Raw genomic sequence first — 17509 nt, 5'->3', positions numbered from 1 at the left:
TTGTCTAGTCATCCCAAACCTTTTATTGTCAAAAAAAGTGACTCCAAGCCACAGGGACATCAATGATTTTCCCCCCATTGAGAAGTGATGCTACTGTTGATATTGTAATGATCTGTGTTGCTTATCCAAATGTATTTCTTGCTTTCTTCTTCCCAATGGAACTCTGTGTTCAGGACTGTGACCTAGCTAGCTCCAAGAAGCGAATTCATTAAGTTTAAACCAATGAATGGATGCCATGCTCCTATGGATTTGTTAGTCCAAGGTTATTAGAACAAGAATGGCCCCATCAAACTAAATGAACATATTCTATACTTGGAGTCGCAATTCACGTTGGACAAGAAAGTAAAAAATCCTTCAGTGCTGAAGTTACACTGCAGATAGGTCAAATTATGGATAGTGGAATAGAAGGGGCAGAAAGATGTTGGGTCTTTGATGATACGGCTGGACTGTGAAATTAATAAACCCTGAAATGCCCAACTCTAAAACTCATAAGACAACGCATTTCCTTACATTTTAAGTTGGTCCAAATTGGTAGTGCTGTTACGCGAAGCTGAAAGCATCCTAATACATAGTCTAAGTCAAACTATAAAGCAGTTGTGCAATATCAACAGTTATTTATCATGAGTGTAAAGTGTAGAAGTTCATGTCATTTTAGGTAGTTCTAATAATTTTTCTAGATTTAAATGAAATGTTCAATATACATAAACAAAGAAATACAAAATTAAAATGATAACCTAACATTATTTTTCACTCAACAGGTATTCTCCTCTGAGGGCGAGTCCTAAGGAATCATGAGTAAATAGTCATTGAGTAATGGCCATATGAACAAATTGCCAAAAATATGAAAAGCTGTCATTTTTTGCTCTCTGTTTATAAAGAATTACCCTAGGTTTAAAACTGTAAAGGTAGAAAGGAATTCTTCAGCAATTTACAATTTACAGTTGAAAACTAAAAAATCAAATGTGAAAACTCTACACAGGATAACTACAGACTTCACAAGGTAACATTTTAAAACAAAACTTAAACTGGTTAAAATAAGATATTAATAGTGGAAGATTTCACTAAACTCAGCAAATCTCCTGACTTTTATCGATTAATGATAGGTAAATAACAATGTAATAAAAATCAATGAGAGTGGCTTCTCAGGTACTGCAAAGTCCTACTCAGGAACTGAGCATGTTGGGTACATAAATAATATTTTTGTTTCTTATTTTAGTTAATTATTTTGACTTTGGAAAAGGAAGAAAGATGTAGGAAATGAACAGCTAGTGATACAGATGGTGTGGAATAACAGGATCTGCTGTTCTGGACTCTGACTTTTAACACAGAATGTTGAGCTATTGGCAAAGGAAACAAGTTTTTCTGAACACCAAATGTAATGATGATGGTGATAATAATAATAATAATAATAATAATAATAAAATAGGTAGCATGAAACATGAAGACTTGAGAACCTTTTATACTAAGATTATGGGGTGAAAATAATAATTGGAAATGATGATGAACCAAGAGTATAACCCTGAATGGAGATGGAGGAATCAGTTGATAGTAGGATATTACAGAAGGGGTTTCAACAATAGGAGGAAAGTTGAAATCCATGACTACCAAGACACTCTACTCTAAAACAGACTTATTTCACTTTAAAATAATCTTTCACATATGCACAGAGGGACAAAAACACTAGGATTATTCTTCCAAAGGACTTAAGACTTATTACTCAAACCACTGTTCACTTTTACTCTGCGTTCTAAACTGCTCTCTAATCCATTCTCCTAAATAAATTGGGTAAAAAGCTCCCAAAGGTAATGGTAAGACCTCACCTGCATTATTCCCCTCTTCTAACACAATGCTGTAGACAGGAACAAGGAGGTCACACACTCAGTTTTATGAACCCTTGCAAATTTGCTTTTGGTTCTCAAATGATTTTTACACTTAAATGATGATACATCATGGATGTTTTCTGCCCAATGGGATAATTTATAATGACATTGAAGGCTTTCCTTTCAACATTAAGACCAAATGGAATGTTTATAATAATCAAAATGGGAGCACCCATATCTCTATTGTAATTGCCATTTAAAATTTTATTTAAAGCAAGGAGTGGGTTTAATGTCAAACCTATGTTTCAACAAGACACAAAACATTGCTTATTGTGTTAAAGAGATTCTTAGTCCACTGATCAGAAACAAATAACATAAATGCATACAGATATAATACAAAAGTGAATGACTATCAATACTCTTTTTTTTTTTCGTTTTGAGAAATCAGAATTCCTGTCTCCCAAAAGCCTCAGTATTTTTTTTAACTACCATGAAACATAATCCACATTGGGGGAATCTCCAGACATTTCTTCATGTTAAAATACATTTTAGCTCAGTGGTAGAGAACTTGCTGGGCATGCACAAAGCCCTGGGTTTGATCCCAAGAACCCAAACAAACAAACAAAAAAATCATTATTTTAAATAGTCTCAGATGTACTTTATATAATGTGGGGCTTTAGAAAGTTAGGGGGAAACTAGATTGTTCAGGAAAAAGTGTAAAATGCACACATGTTAAATGACAGCATAAAGAGACAGTGTAAAATGCACACAGAGGTGCTGGGGCCATGTACCTGGGACAGCGAGAAGATATACTCATGGAGAGTGCACAGTGTGGGCAACAAGGAGCACCCCAACTGGAGGGATGGGAAGAAGAGTGTGCAATTACAGAACTTCCTGAGCAAATCCAGACACAGGAGGACCAGTCAGGAAATCCTAACAATAACTTCAGATATTAAATAAAAAGGGTTCAGGCTAGATTGGAAAGGAGTGAAATTAGATTTCATGAGAAAAAATTAAGAGTGCTTGGTAATGGAGTGGTTACACAGAGAGATGATGATTCCCACTTTCTGAGGCTGGAAATGCTAATGAGAGAAATCACATCATCATCATTCATCTTTATATGCACGATGCTAAGTGTGTAAACTCAGTTTCTTCTTTTTCTCTTGCACTGCCAAGCATCATTCCTCACCTGGATTATTCCATTACTATTATATAAGTGATCTTCTTGCCACCAACATTGTTACTTGCCTTCCTTTCCCCAGTAACCCATCCTCAAATCCATGGCCACAAAAATCATATTCTTTTACCTGAAATTCTTCAAAAGCGTTTAAAGGTCTCCAGGATAAAAGGTAAACAAGTTAAATTAGGCTATGATCTACTGTCTGCCTACATCTTAAATCTTATTCCTCACTATGATCTCACAGCTACCATACACACCATCCTAAGAGAACTTGGAACTACAAAAATCTAGAGATGATCTCCAATCCACCTGGTCCATATGTCCCCTCTGCACCCAGCTGAAGACCCTCAAGCAGTAGAGCTGAACTGAAGCAATCTCTCTGGGGAAGCTTCTCCACATCTGCATGTACTTCCTTCTCCACCTGAATCCCACACTGGCTGGGCATGTGGCTCACCCTCTGATGCCATGACAACCTGTACCTACCATGACCCTCAACCACACAGCTAATCAAGAGTTGGTTACCACTGGGTTAAATCACTTCTGAACCCTCAGGAACTTATAGCCAAAATATCAGACTGAGGTGCCCTGTCTCATTAATATGCACTTAAATATATTCAAGTAGTTTTAGTGTAATGGGGTATACCATTTGGAAGACTGCTCCGAGAGTCTAGAAAATCACAGAACTGAAAACCAAAAAAGTATGATTATGGTCGAATATTTGATCAAATACTTTCCTCTTTAAAAAAAAATGGTTATAAATGAGGATTCTATAATTCATGCACTTTGAGATAAGATTTTTCATTGCACTTTTAGCTTAAGTTACTTTTCATCTGGAAAAAAAAAAATTAAGGAAGAACTTTTGCTCCTGTACATGCATACACCCATGCTGCATCCAGAAACTTCCTAAAAAAAATTCAAAGTTTCTTTTCTTAAACTGAAGGTAATGTTTAAAATTACAAGTTAGCATACAATGATAGTATATATTATTCTTTTATTAGTATTTCAGAACATTCATCTAACTGTTAAAATGGATTAACTAAAAGAAACAGTTCATAAGGTGCTTTGACTTTGAAACCAATATCCTGAATTTTTTCACAGTAGTTTTACTATTATCTAAATGGATTCTGGTTTTCATAAAATTAAATGTAGTTTGTATTGTTTTTCTTCAAATTCATAGTGACAAAAGGGGGCAGAATGCTGAGAAGTAAAAAATCTTGAGATATCAAATGCAATGTGTTATTATGTAGCTAATAAAACAACAAAATTCCCCTAGAAGTTCTCATATTACCTGATTTAATAATGTAAATTTAGTTTCTTCCAATCTCACAATGCAAAGCTAAATTATGCATGTTTTAGAGCAATGCTTTTCTATTTCCTAAGAGAACTATATGAAAACAAGGCAAGCTACTCAAAAGCAGTATGTCCATCTTTGCAAGACAAAGTTTTTCACATTTTAAATTCTGAACATATCTTAAAATCAATAGTTATAATTAATGGGAGATATTTGGTTCTGTTGTGTTTCATCACTTCAACTCCAAAAAGCTGTTACTAAATTAAAAACGGCTTATAGTTTCTGGCAATCTTTAATTATGAAAAAAAGAGATTATATTTTTTTTTAAAAAGGAAACAAAGCAATGTTACTGCATGTATTTTCTTGGTAGTAACAGAAACTGATTTATTGTGGGAGATACAGAAACTGCTTGCTGGGAGCCAGACTGGGTATGTAATTTGCATAGAAGAAGGAGCAGATTGTAGATGCCCTGACCTGTCAAACACAGGTAGAGCCTCAGAGATAATGGGTCCCAGAATACAAAGCTCCATCTCGATCCAGACAGACACACACAACATGGAGAGGCCAGATGGATTAAATGAGAGACACAAACGCTGGCTTCTGCCATCTCTGCAGGAAGAACGTAAGTGCTACAGAAGATGACAGATACCAGATACCACATGGATCCCGCCCCAGTCTCTTGGCCCCCAGTGTAGTGCCTTTGCCATGATTTCAACACTGTGGAGAAGAGGCAAGCCTGTTCAGAGCCGTGAAATGCAGTCACTGGGGATGTGCTCGACCCAGTTGATGAGATCAACCATGCCTGTGTGTGAATCTCCCTTGTAAAGAGGAAACATACCAGTAGAAAACAAGAGACTAAGTCAGACTGGGATTCTCTGCTCCTCACCAACTGTCCTCCACTACCCGTTAGTAGCTTTTCATCAACAACCCACTGTCCACCACAATATTTGCAGGGTGCACTGCATCCTTGCAAGATGTCTGCCTAACTGAAAGATTGCTCAGACAATGGTCCTCTTTTCAGAGCTATGGTGATATGGTATTTTAATTTCAACAGGCAACCAGAACCGAGTCACAGCACAGAACAAGAATCTTTTGGCCCAGTATCTCAGAGTGCAGACAGTGGAGGGTGAGTTACTGAGGAACAGGCCTGCAAAAGTGAGATTGCAAGAGCAAGGTCACAGTGATAAACAGTGTACAGACCATGTGGCAAAAGCCCACAAGACAGACTTGAAAAGGATGGCACTCAGGAAACCAGAGGAGGAGCTAAAAGAGCCAGCTGGCCTTCTCACAATCCTGAGGCATGAAAAGCTTTTTTGTCTCTCATCATCATGACCACCAGCACTGAGGGCACCCTTGATTATTTGTTTGCTTGTTTGTTTTTTAGGAAAAAGAAAGTTTGCTAAGATGGTGAAGGTTTTGTAGGTGCAACGCCCAGTGCAGGATACAACAGGTATGGTGAAATGTCAATAACATTATATTAGGACACACTGAGAGTCTTTCTCTGTCCCCCTCCTTTCTCACACAACGGCAGCAGTCAGCCTGGAGCTCACTGACTGATTTGACAGACATTCATAAAACCTCTGATTGGCCCAGCCCTGTGGGGTTGCAGGACTACAACAGACACAGGGTGTTCTCCCTCAGTGGGCCTCACAGAAGGTATGAGAGGTTATCAGGCAGGATAAATGCAGGTAAGAAAATGGGTACAAATAATCATAGAATGTTAAAACTAGAAGTGGCCTCAAAAACGATCTAAACCATCTAAACCAGAATTTGTTAAACTTTTTCCTAAAAATTGCAAACAATGGTTTTTAAAATCTAAAATTTGCAAAGAACCCCAATGAATAAAAGCAAATCAAAAGCAACTGTTAAGGAAGAAGAGAGGTAATGGCAGGTAGTGGGGTGAAACTCAGAGCCTCCTCCAGGTCCCAAAACTAGGAAGTACCTTTCCTGACCAGAGGTCACAGCACACAGTTTGAAAATCAGTGACCTTATTGTCCAAATCTTCAGTTTTACAAATGAAGAAATTAAAGCTCAAGGGTTTAAGTATTTTGACATAAATCCCAACTTTGTTAGGAGACCACAGACTAGCATAGGATTCCTCTTTGTAATTCCGCACTCTATCTATTAATATGTCAACTTTTCTAACTGTAAACATTTGAAATTTATAATAGTTGCTTTTTGCTTGCCACAGCTAAAGATCAGTACACTGATCTGAGAATTAATATTAATGGCAGGACTTGTGAAAAATATGGCATTTTGTGGTGGTAGGCATGGCACATTTCAGAGCACCTGTCTTTATAGTTCTTGTTCAGAAGTGCATGTTTGTCTATTTCCCTTCTTGCTTTTCATTTGGAGATAGGTAAATGAATAATTTTAATACGCTGTTATTTCTATTAAGAATCTGTTATTTCATCCAGTTATGGTGGTACACACCTGTAATTCTGGCAACTCAGGAGGCTGAGGTAGGAGAATCACAAGACTAAGGGCCAGCCTCAGCAACATAGCAGAGCCCTAAGCAACTACTAAGACCTTGTCTCAGAACAAAAAATTGAAAAAGGGCTGCAGATGTGGCTCAGTAGTTAAATAATCCTGAGTTCATTTCCCAGCATGCATACACACACACACACACACACACACATGCACACACACGCACACACACACACCCCTCTTTTATTTCACATTTTAAAAGAAAACAAAGTATATTTGATGATAAAAGCAGATGTCTATTTTGGTAGAAAACTCAGGAAGCTGTCCCTACAGAATTAAGAACTGCTATGGTTTGCATGAGTGTCCCCCAAAGGTTCATGTTTTAATGGTATTTAATGGTGGTGCTATTGGGAGGTGGTAGAACCTTGAGAGATGGGACCTCATGAGGGTGTGCCCTCAAGGGCAAGTGTGGACTAATCTCTTGGCATCTTTCTGCTTCTAGGATCACGATGTGAGCAGTTTGCTCCACTACACACCCCAACGTTGCCATGCAGCATCCTCACCAGAGGCTCAAAGAACTAGGGCTGCCTACTCTTACATTGGAACCTCCAAAACTGAGAGCTAAAATGATTCTTTTCTCTTTATGAGTTAAATATGTCAGGTGTACCATAATAGTAATGTGAAGCTGGCTAACACAAAAATGTACCTTATACTCCATCTCCTGTTCTATGTGAAATGAATCACATAAGAGAACAGGGAACATAAATAACATTTTAGCCAGAACAAGAAAAAAGTTCAAAAGCATATAAGCTGTAGATGCTAAAAATATACATGTTAAGAAGTCAAAGTACAATATTTTTTAATAAGTATGTACCCAGGAAAGACAAGTTAAATCTTTAAATGTCAACTAATATTGGTTAGTATGGCAAGAAATCATTACAATGGGAGAAAACTCAACAGGGTCAAAAGCTCCTATGACTCAGGATCTTGGAGACCAGAACTGGCAGCTAAAATAGGAAATATGTTCTTCATTTGGCAAGAATAGGCAGCATATATATGAAATCATTGGCTGATTATAGTGAAAAAAACTGTCCAGATTTAGATGAAGAATTAGGCAGGGGGTGGGGGAGAAAGCAACAATCCTTTCCCTAAGTTTTATTTGCATTTTACATTATGGCAGAAATATTCACCTTCTCAAACACATTATATGTTACAGGGAAAAATTATGTAATTTTGCTTTAAATCTCTTCAGAATGTGTTCTTTTTTATTTAAAACTCTTCTTCCCAACTACAATCTTACTTAGGCATGTGTGATAAGAAACGGTCTACTCAAATGTTAAAAAGAAAATGATTCACATTCCACAAAAATTATCTTTGCTCTCTGCAATAACTTTGAGCTTCAGGGTCTCCAACCTTTCTAAGAGTTAGATGGGTAAAGTCACGTTTAATTTTAAGAAAGGTAAAATGTAAATTATTAGTAATAAACAATATCAATTAATAACTTTTATGATTAAAAACCCCTAAGACCTTGCTCTTCTAAATAAATACATTAGCAGAGTTATCCCTGTACTTTAAATGGAGTGGTTATTGTTATAAAGTAAATGTTGAATGATAAGGATAACTTACATGAAGCATTTTTTAAAAAAATATAAACATTATATATTTTTTCTCAGTGGAAAACCATCTCAATGAACTTGGCTTAAACTATCTTGTAATTTGGAAATACAAGCATACACAAATTCTGTTAGTTCAGTTCAAATAAATCAAGAGTAAAAAAATGTGCTTTTAAGATCATAAATTATTATACATATTCACTGGCACTATCACCTCATAGACTCTATATAGCAGTGACTGTCAAACATTTTGGTCTTAGGATAACTTCACACCCCTAAAAATGATTAAGTACACCAAATTTTTTTTCTGAATCTAAATTATAGCTATCAATATGTACTGATTAAAAACTGAGACAGCTTTAGAATATAATATACAATGGGGCAAACCTATAATCCCAGCTACTTGGGAAGGTGAGACAGGAAGATCACCAAGTTTTAGGCCAGCCTTGGCAACTTAGTGAGATCCTGTCTCAAAGTTAAAACATAAAAAGGACTGGGGATGTAGCCTAATGGTAAAGTGCCTCTGGTTCAATCCCTAAAACCAATAAATAAAAATATAAAAAACAACAAATCAATTCATAGTAATAGAAATTACATTTTCACAAAAAAATGATATTTTCTAAAAGAAATCTAAGAACAATGCTGTTCTATAATTTTTCAATTTTTTTCAAAAGTTTTATTTTAACACCAACTGAATAGAAATTCTCTTATCTGACACTACATTCAGTCTAATGCAATATCACACTGCATGCATCCCTAGGAAACCCCCACTTGTGAAAGAATGAGAGTAAAAGGGCAAATGATACCTTTTTATTATGAAAATACTTTAGATCTCAGAGATCACCTTAAAGATTCTTGGGAATCCCCAAGGGTTGTCTGGAGCACACTTTAAGATTCAGTGCTGTTGAGAGCTATTTATAACAGTTGTTCTTTAGACATTATAAACTTACATGTCTCCATGCCTTCATCATCATCATCTATGGCAGGTTTATCATAAGACTTGTCAATAGCAGCTCTGAAGCTCTCATTGCACCCCCTTCCTCGGATTATGCGTGGCCGTGGGCGATGGAAAGGAATATCCCCATTCAACGTCACCTCAGCTACTGCTGTCTGCAGACTCTCCAGTGAGCTTGACTTCTTGAGACCCAGGGAAGGTCCTACATCCCTGCTGGGGGAGCCTTGAAGGTTAAAAATATATATATAAATTAGTTAGAGGTAGGCGAACATTACGTACTCAAATACTTACGCATTTTGGAAAACTGGGATATAGGTCATTTGCACATAGGCAAGTGATAGAATATGGATGAAAAATATCTAAATAAAGTAATCATTATGAATTTTCATTTTCCCAAATTTATATTTGATTTTTTCCCCTATATTTCCATTAGGAAAAGGTCTAAGTTTCAAGTTTCCATTTTTATCTGAACAGATGAAATTTTTATCAAATCATTTTGCTCCAAGTAATATAAATAATCTAAATGAGCCAGAATAACCAAGAATGTCATTTTAAAAATGCAGAGGTTATAAGAAGGCTAAGCAACTAAGAGTAAGCTTTTAAAATCAACTGAAACCATTTTCTGGCAGTATAGAGTCATTTCCAGCAGAAGTTAGACATTTGTATCAATGAGCTTCACTTCCCATGAATAACTGCAGATATACAACCTGTCACAAATACAATTAGAACAATCTAGCACCGGGTAGAATTTGTTAGAGTCTTCCTAATACTGGAAAAAAAGAATGTTCTAGTGAAAGAGCAGTACAAGGTTGTAACGAAACAAATGATGAGAGTGACGGCTCTCTCCCAGAAGCACAGAAAGGAAGTGAGACCAGAGAGCTGGAAGTGAGTGCTTGCATCACCAGGCCTGGGAATACTACCTGTTTGAAAACAGGTGAGGGACACAAGGAAGATGACTTAGCAATTACTAAGAAAATTTCAATAGGATGGCAGGGGAGAATTCAGGGAATTAACAATTTGGCTCTATTTCTTGAAGATTCAGGGCAGAAAGGCTTGAGATAATAACAATAGTATCCAGGTTTAGAAGGCAATCAGAGCTTATTTCTTTAACCAGGTGAGACAGCCTCATCCATCAAGGCCTGACCTGGCACTCAAAGGTAGACTAATTTAGCCCCTACATGGCTGAAACACCAGCTCTGCACCACCACCTGGGCAATCCAGGTTATAGAACTGGTTCTTCAATTATCCTGTTAAAAAGACAGATGAAAAAAATGGGAGGAGAGGAGAAACTAAATAGTTTATCTCTACATGGGGTCATAAGTCCATATGTTGATCAATAATTAAGGAGTAGCCTTGTCATGTTATTACCTCAAAGACAAATAGTTGTGACATGGGCTTTCCATAGCTCAGAGTATAAAACAGAATGAAAATTAAATTGAAAGCATCAAATCAAGAATTATTTTTTTAGATTCATTTACATGTTAACTTTCACCTCATTTTCAAAATCGTGTAGTTGTTTTAAGTAAGAATAGATTGCTGAAAATGTAATATAGACAGAAAGGCAGACAAGATTCTAATGATGGAAAGATATTCAATATAGTATGCTTGGGAGAAAACGATGATATATTCAGCTTTCTTAATGCACGTTTGCATATATTCATTATTTTATAATACAAGTTCACATGACATATTTCAAGGAGATCAATCTTACTTTTTCTCTTCACAGCACTTTAATTTTTGGCAAGTACATTTTCTAAATTAATCATAAAAGTTAAGCAAAGAAAATTAATTTTCTTCAAAAGAACTAAAGGTAAGAAATCAAGAAATAAAATAAAGGGTGGGGATCATTTCTGGGCAGAAACATTTACCTTATACTTCCTAGAATTAGCATGGGGAGCATCTTTTTTGAGTAAATTATGCCTATAAATTTTCATAATTTTCCATTGCATTTCAGGTCTATAAAATATGTATTAGGCAAATATTTGATGTTTTCATGGGTTCCTCAAAGATATGTGCATATATGAATGTCTGTATTTAGAGCTCTAAGATTTCATGGTTTAGTAAGGATTACCAAAGAAATATAATATACTAAATATATTAAGCTTAGCTGAGGTTTCATTGTATTCAGAGCAACAAAAACTACAATAATGAACTTCAGAACTGGCATGAATATTTATTAAAATTAAGTGTCCCTTAGCATAAACACAGAAAAATCTGCAAAGAAAAATAATGGTGAAAGTAAAATTAAATAAGCAATAAAATATTTGTAAGTGGGACTAGGGGCACAGGTCCATGGTACAGCATGTGCTTAGGATGCATGAGGTCCTGGTTTAATCCCCAGTACCCCCCTCAAAAAAATGTACCAGTGTACTCAGAGCTTTACCTATTTAATTTTTCCCTTATATCCATAACAGTATGGTACAAAATTTTAGCAAAATGTTGATAATTGTGGATGGTAGATATTGGGTTTGTCGGAGATTAATCAACTACCCTCTCTACATTTACATGTGGTTGATATTGTTTAAAAAAAAAAAAAGTTACATAAAGGTCACCTCTATAACTTGTAGCTTTATGATAGGGATTGGCAAACCCAGGCCCAAATCTGGAAAATTTCACTGGAATACAAGCACACACCCATTTATTAACTCACTATCTACAACTACGTGCGTACCCTCAATCTGGAAATAAAGAATGAAACCACAATCATATTTTCTTCCCTAGATCTGTTTGTTTTTTGGGATTTTTTTGTTTTGTTTTGTTTTGTTTTGTTTTGTTTTGTTTTGTTCTCTCAGTCCTGCGTATCTATCTCAGGCCTTGTACATGCTAGGCAAACACTATACCACTGAGCTATATACCCCAGCCTTAGATCTGTTTTTCTATTCCTACCTATTACTCCCCCTCTTGCCAAAAATCAACAAAACAAAAACTCAAAAACAGTGACTGATGTCTTTTGCAAGGGTCAAAGGAAAATAGAATTCAGTTTTCATTATGAAAGGTTTAGAGCAAGTCAGATGATCTATGTTAAAATGCCATTATGACTCTCCCCAAAACTCTTGGACCAGAGTACAATCACAATAATCTTGAAAATTAAAGTGAAATGAAAAAAGAAAAATAATGGAAAACCTGTTTACTAATTGGGTGGAGAGAATCCAGTTTAAAAGTTTTATTAATGGAGATCTAAAACCAATAGACCAAAAGGCACACCTATATAATAATTTTTTGTCAAAATTTTCCAATTTACTTTGATAGAAAAGATTGCAGATAGTACAGAAAAATGTCGTTTACATCTAGGGTCTAACATTTTAAAAGACAAAAACATGCTTTGATTAAATTATAAAATTTGCCTACTCACCAGGAAAGTTATATAACACTTTCAGTTAAAGTCTGGATATCATTATTTTTAAAATTACAATAAATTGTTCTTTTCCTTGTAGTAGCTTGGACCTGGTTACATTAAATATTTTCCCTATTTAATTAATTGGCATAGTATGCAAAGTCACGTCCTTTAGCTGGAGGTCAACAGGGTTTTTAGTAACATTAAGTTAGACAAGAGTTACTCCTTTAAAAAGTACTGAATACTACCAACTTCAAAAACATATCACCCATTTTAAATATGTAAACTACCAAATAATGTTTTTCTTTAATCCTACTTTAGAATTTCAATGAATTTTATATCTGATAAAAAAAATAACTAGTTAGGGGCTGAGTTTATAATTAATTGCCTTGCAATACAGTTAATCTTATGATTTATTGGATGTAATTTTTATAATCTCTTTTACTCTATAGTACATGCTAACTCCAATCACAACCACAATAATCTTTACATATGTATGTGGGATACACATTTTTCAAGCAGGCTAAAACTAATTACTACTGCAGGTTAAAAAGGTGAATTAAAGCTAATTAGTGCTAAGCGATGTAACTCAATTATCCTGGATCTCAAATAATTAAAACATGATTCCAACTTATAATAATAAATCACAAGTGCTCAATTTAACAAAGTACATTCCCTAAACTATACTTAAAGACTTTCCTCTGCTTTTTTTTCATACAACATAAAAAGTAAAATCTATAATATAAAACCCAGTTCAATATAACCCACTATTTTATGAGATGGTCTAGCAGTATTTTGAAAGCAATGAATTCAGAACAAGTTCACAAAGCTAAGATATGGAGGCAGATGCATTATATTGTCTAATCCAATACAAGTTAACTCTAAGTTAATTCAAACATCCATAAAAGAAACAAAGTTTTCTGAGTGATCAAAGATAGCAATCCTGTATGAAGTTCCCTATAGTAAGAAATGTTTATATTGGTAATGTTATCTTTCAAATCAAAATCACCACTTAGAAAATTGGATGTAACATAGATAACATATAAATAACTTAAAAACTTAAATGACTCTACCACAGAGAACAAATTTTCAGGATTTTGCTTTTTTTTTTTTAATTGTGATAAAACATTACTACACAATAATTAGAAAAATCTAGAAGCTGGTGTGGTGGCATATGTTTGTACTCCTAGCAACTGGACAGGCTGAGGATGAAGTTTGCTTGAGCCCAGGAGTTCAACAGCCTGGGGACCCCATCTCAAAAAAAGAAGAAAAATCTAGATTGTTTTTAACATTATAAATGCACTACATTGTATTTCCATTTTGTATGTATACCACTGATAAATCTGTCCTGAGAGAAAATTTTTCCTTTATTATACAATTTGATTTCCCACAATGAGAACATCTGTGCAAGACTGGAATACTTATGTTTACATGCAATATGATTGGCAGCTCTATAATTGTGATAAGCTTCTTGGACCACTGTTTCTATGGCAACAGTCTAACTGTCCATTCTTACCTGCTTTCTGGTCATCCACTGTATTGAGTTTAGTCTCGTCAGCTACTGTTAAAAGGTAAATGTATAATGGTTAGCCCAGTTAGTCCCCACAGCCCAACATGCTTCAACCATTCCCAGACCTTTACAGTTAGGTGACAATTCTTAAGTAATATTTCATGCAAATAATACGAAACAAGCAAACATTCATAATCAAAAATAAAAGGAGAAAAAAAAAAAAAGCAGTGTCTCCATGCAATATGCCAGTCATTTCATTTCACAGACGTGTGTTATTTATATGTTAGCATATCAAAATTAGCCACGGCTATGCATTGCCAAATTTTTCTTATATGCATCTGATAAATTAATGCTTTTAGTCTTGAAGTGCAAACAGCCAAAGAACAGTATAAGGTACACTTTATTAACGATGTATTTTTTTTTAAAAAATCATTCACTTTACAAATTTAATTAATTATTATTTTGTGGATTTGGATTTAAAGAGACACTACCTGATTGGTGTCTGATTGAACAATTATTGTTATATTCCTCCTCTCATTTGCTCCTATTACTTTCTATAATAAATATTCTCTCAAATTATTGATCTGATTAAATGTCTTAATTCTCAAAACACAAGAGGTTCTATTAAATAAACTGTAAAGGATAGCAATAAAAGGAAGATATCATAAAGTAACCAAATTCCAGACATGGATTGAGATAATGGTTTTTCTCCAAAACTTTTGTCTTCTAGTCAAAAATTCCATAACAAACAAAATACAATTTCGATGAAATTGCTTTTTAAATAGTCAAAAGTGCTAAACATTTCAGATTTAAAAATAAACATACATGAGTATAGCATGATATGCACATGTACTTGTTTCCTTTCTCATAAGAAAACATATTAACATATTGCATATTATGAAAACATGCCACTTATGAGTAATACGGTTATCTCAAACTCAGAGGAAAACTAATTTTTGCCAAATAGCCACATTTCACATTTATTTTCTCTATTGCTCAAAGTAAACAGACATGTGTTTGTGACTATCAATTTTATCCTGAAAGCATCTAAACCTTATTTAGATAAAGATTCATGGAGATTGTACTCACTACCTAAATCCATGCTTTTTGATTTTCTCGTTTTAACGAAATCCAATTGACTGGCATCTGAAAATTGCTTTGTGCGTTTTTCTGACATACTCTGGCGTCCAAATCCTTCCCGTTGAAAAGCAAGTACTGGATCAACATCTGGACTCAAAGAGCTGGTGTGAAAAGAAAGATAAATATAAAAGTATTACTAAAAATAGAAGACATCCAATTACGGAAAATTTGGATATACTTTGTGTATAGTAATGTGCATGTAACTGTGTACATATGTAGATTCATCAAAACAATTTAAGCTGCATGACATAAATAAAGTTTATTAATAAAACTGTAGCTGAATAGGTTTCTTCACTCTGACAAATCATTACTTCTAAGTAATTATTAACAATGAAGGACTAAGGGCAGGTGTGGTGGTTCATGCCTACAATCCTACAGGCTTGGCAGAAGGATTGCAAGTTCAAGACAAAGATGGCAATTTAGTAAAAGACTGTCTCAAAATAAAATTGAAAGGGCTGGAGTTGTAGCTCAGTGGTAAAGAAACCCTGGATTCAATCCCTAGAATCAAAAGAATTTTTAAAAGACTGATGGGTAGGTCAGTGGTAGAGCACTTGCCTAAGATGCAAGATGCCTTTGGTTCAATCCCCAGCACTGCAAAAATAAGTAAAGTAAAAATGAACCAGATATTTGTCAGATATTGGAAGGACTGAATGTTTGAGAAAATCTGCCATATATTATATACATAGACTGACACAAAAAGTGACCATATAAACTATAACTGGAGAGAAATTCCAGAAAAAATGTGTCCTCATCCTCTTATCTATCATGTGTTTCAGGAAAAAATAACCACCATTATGGGTAGTTTTATGAGGCTGTTGTTTCTCTGACATAGTTAATCAACTGAAAAGAACTCAATTCAACAAAACTCTATCAGAACATATCCTGATTCAAGTATTGTGATGGGTAGACAAAGGTCAAAATAATAAATGAGAATATAAGTTCATAAATTCTATAAGTTCATAAGAAAAATACTGTGTAAACTTGAAGCATGAAACAGAAGCTGTGGATGCACAGATGAGAGAATTAACAGTATATGAGGGAGTCAGGAAAAGCATAACTAAGTTTAGATGACATTTGATTTGGGTGACACCAACACAGTGGCTCAAATGGAGATGATAGGAAAGCATATGGCAAATCACTAGTAACAGGATATATTCCAAAGTGTTTTTCCAGCGGAAGTGGCTGGAGATGACACAGAATCACTCTCATTTGTAAAAATCTGTGAATATTTTAAAAAGCACTACCAGGTGTTCTAAGTATAGTTCATACCATGGAAATGCTTTTTCGCCTTGTGTTGTACACACTCAGTAAATAAATATACCAGCTCTCCTTTATCAGGGTAGAGCCACCTTACCTATCTGGCCAGAAAACACTCCTCCAGAGCCAACTAAACATACTGAGGATGTGAGGGGGCCACTTCCACTAAATCAGTTGAATTTATGATAGACTTCCATATGTTTCTGATGGAAGCAAGCTTCTCTAATCCTTTACAATTGTACAAGAATTATCATTCATACTGATGAAAGGATAGTGATCTGGTTTGGATGGACATCAGAAATTTAGGTACCATTTACTGTGCACGAATAGTTTTTAAAGAAGAGCTAAACCAAAAGTTGTGAAAAGTAGGGTGCCTGAGAAAAGCTCCACCACACATGAAGTTTTGAACCAATATGCCTTAATATGCTCAACAAGGAGAATAGCTGCCTAACCAACTTTCAAGGCTAATGAGAAAATTCAGACTTAAGATGAAAAAGCCCTTTGTAAACTGCTGAGCACTGAAGAAAATAAGTTACTTTTACCCAATGAAGACTATCAATCTCAAATTATGAAGTAATGTAATTGGACAATTGTCTCACTCTTTTCCACTAGAGAGGACCCAAGGATGAAATACAGGGTATGTAGGGCCCAGAATTTAAGGAAGTATTCACTCTCAAGGTCATAGAAATATAGCATTAACATCTGGCAGCAAGCCTTCCTTAAATTTTGCCTCTAGAGAACCTTCTTGCCTCACCCTATCCCTGGTGCAGGAATACAGAAAAGAGAAGATTAACCTCAGAGAGACTAGGGGTTTAGTCTGAGGCCAAAAACAATTTGGCTTTATAGTTCTGCAAAATACTGTATCTCAATAAATGTCATTTTGTTTGCATTCTCCTTAAAATCATTTCATTTTAAACACAGTATCACATTTTCCCCAAAAAGCTTTCAATAAATTTGATGCTCCAAGAAGAAGAAGGGTCAT

General features: G+C 35.0%; 1 protein-coding gene across 21 annotated transcripts in view; it reads right to left on the bottom strand.

Moving 5' to 3' along the window:
• Positions 1–17509, bottom strand: part of Pard3 (par-3 family cell polarity regulator) — a 649712-nt gene that overhangs the window by 202211 nt on the left and 429992 nt on the right. For 9 of the 21 annotated variants that reach the window (XM_047521509.1, XM_047521522.1, XM_047521512.1 and 6 more), the window contains 3 exons: positions 15220–15371; positions 14137–14181; positions 9282–9509 (listed from right to left, as the gene is read on the bottom strand). In XM_047521509.1, the coding sequence (XP_047377465.1) occupies positions 9282–9509; positions 14137–14181; positions 15220–15371 (425 nt within the window). The remainder of the gene's footprint in view (positions 1–9281; positions 9510–14136; positions 14182–15219; positions 15372–17509) is intronic. The other 12 variants (XM_047521520.1, XM_047521523.1, XM_047521524.1 and 9 more) reach the window with 3 other exon arrangements.

The sequence above is a fragment of the Sciurus carolinensis genome, chromosome 12, assembly GCF_902686445.1.
Source record: "Sciurus carolinensis chromosome 12, mSciCar1.2, whole genome shotgun sequence".
In the NCBI taxonomy this organism is placed as follows: Eukaryota; Metazoa; Chordata; class Mammalia; order Rodentia; family Sciuridae; genus Sciurus; species Sciurus carolinensis.
This window is presented reverse-complemented; position numbering and strand designations above follow the sequence as displayed.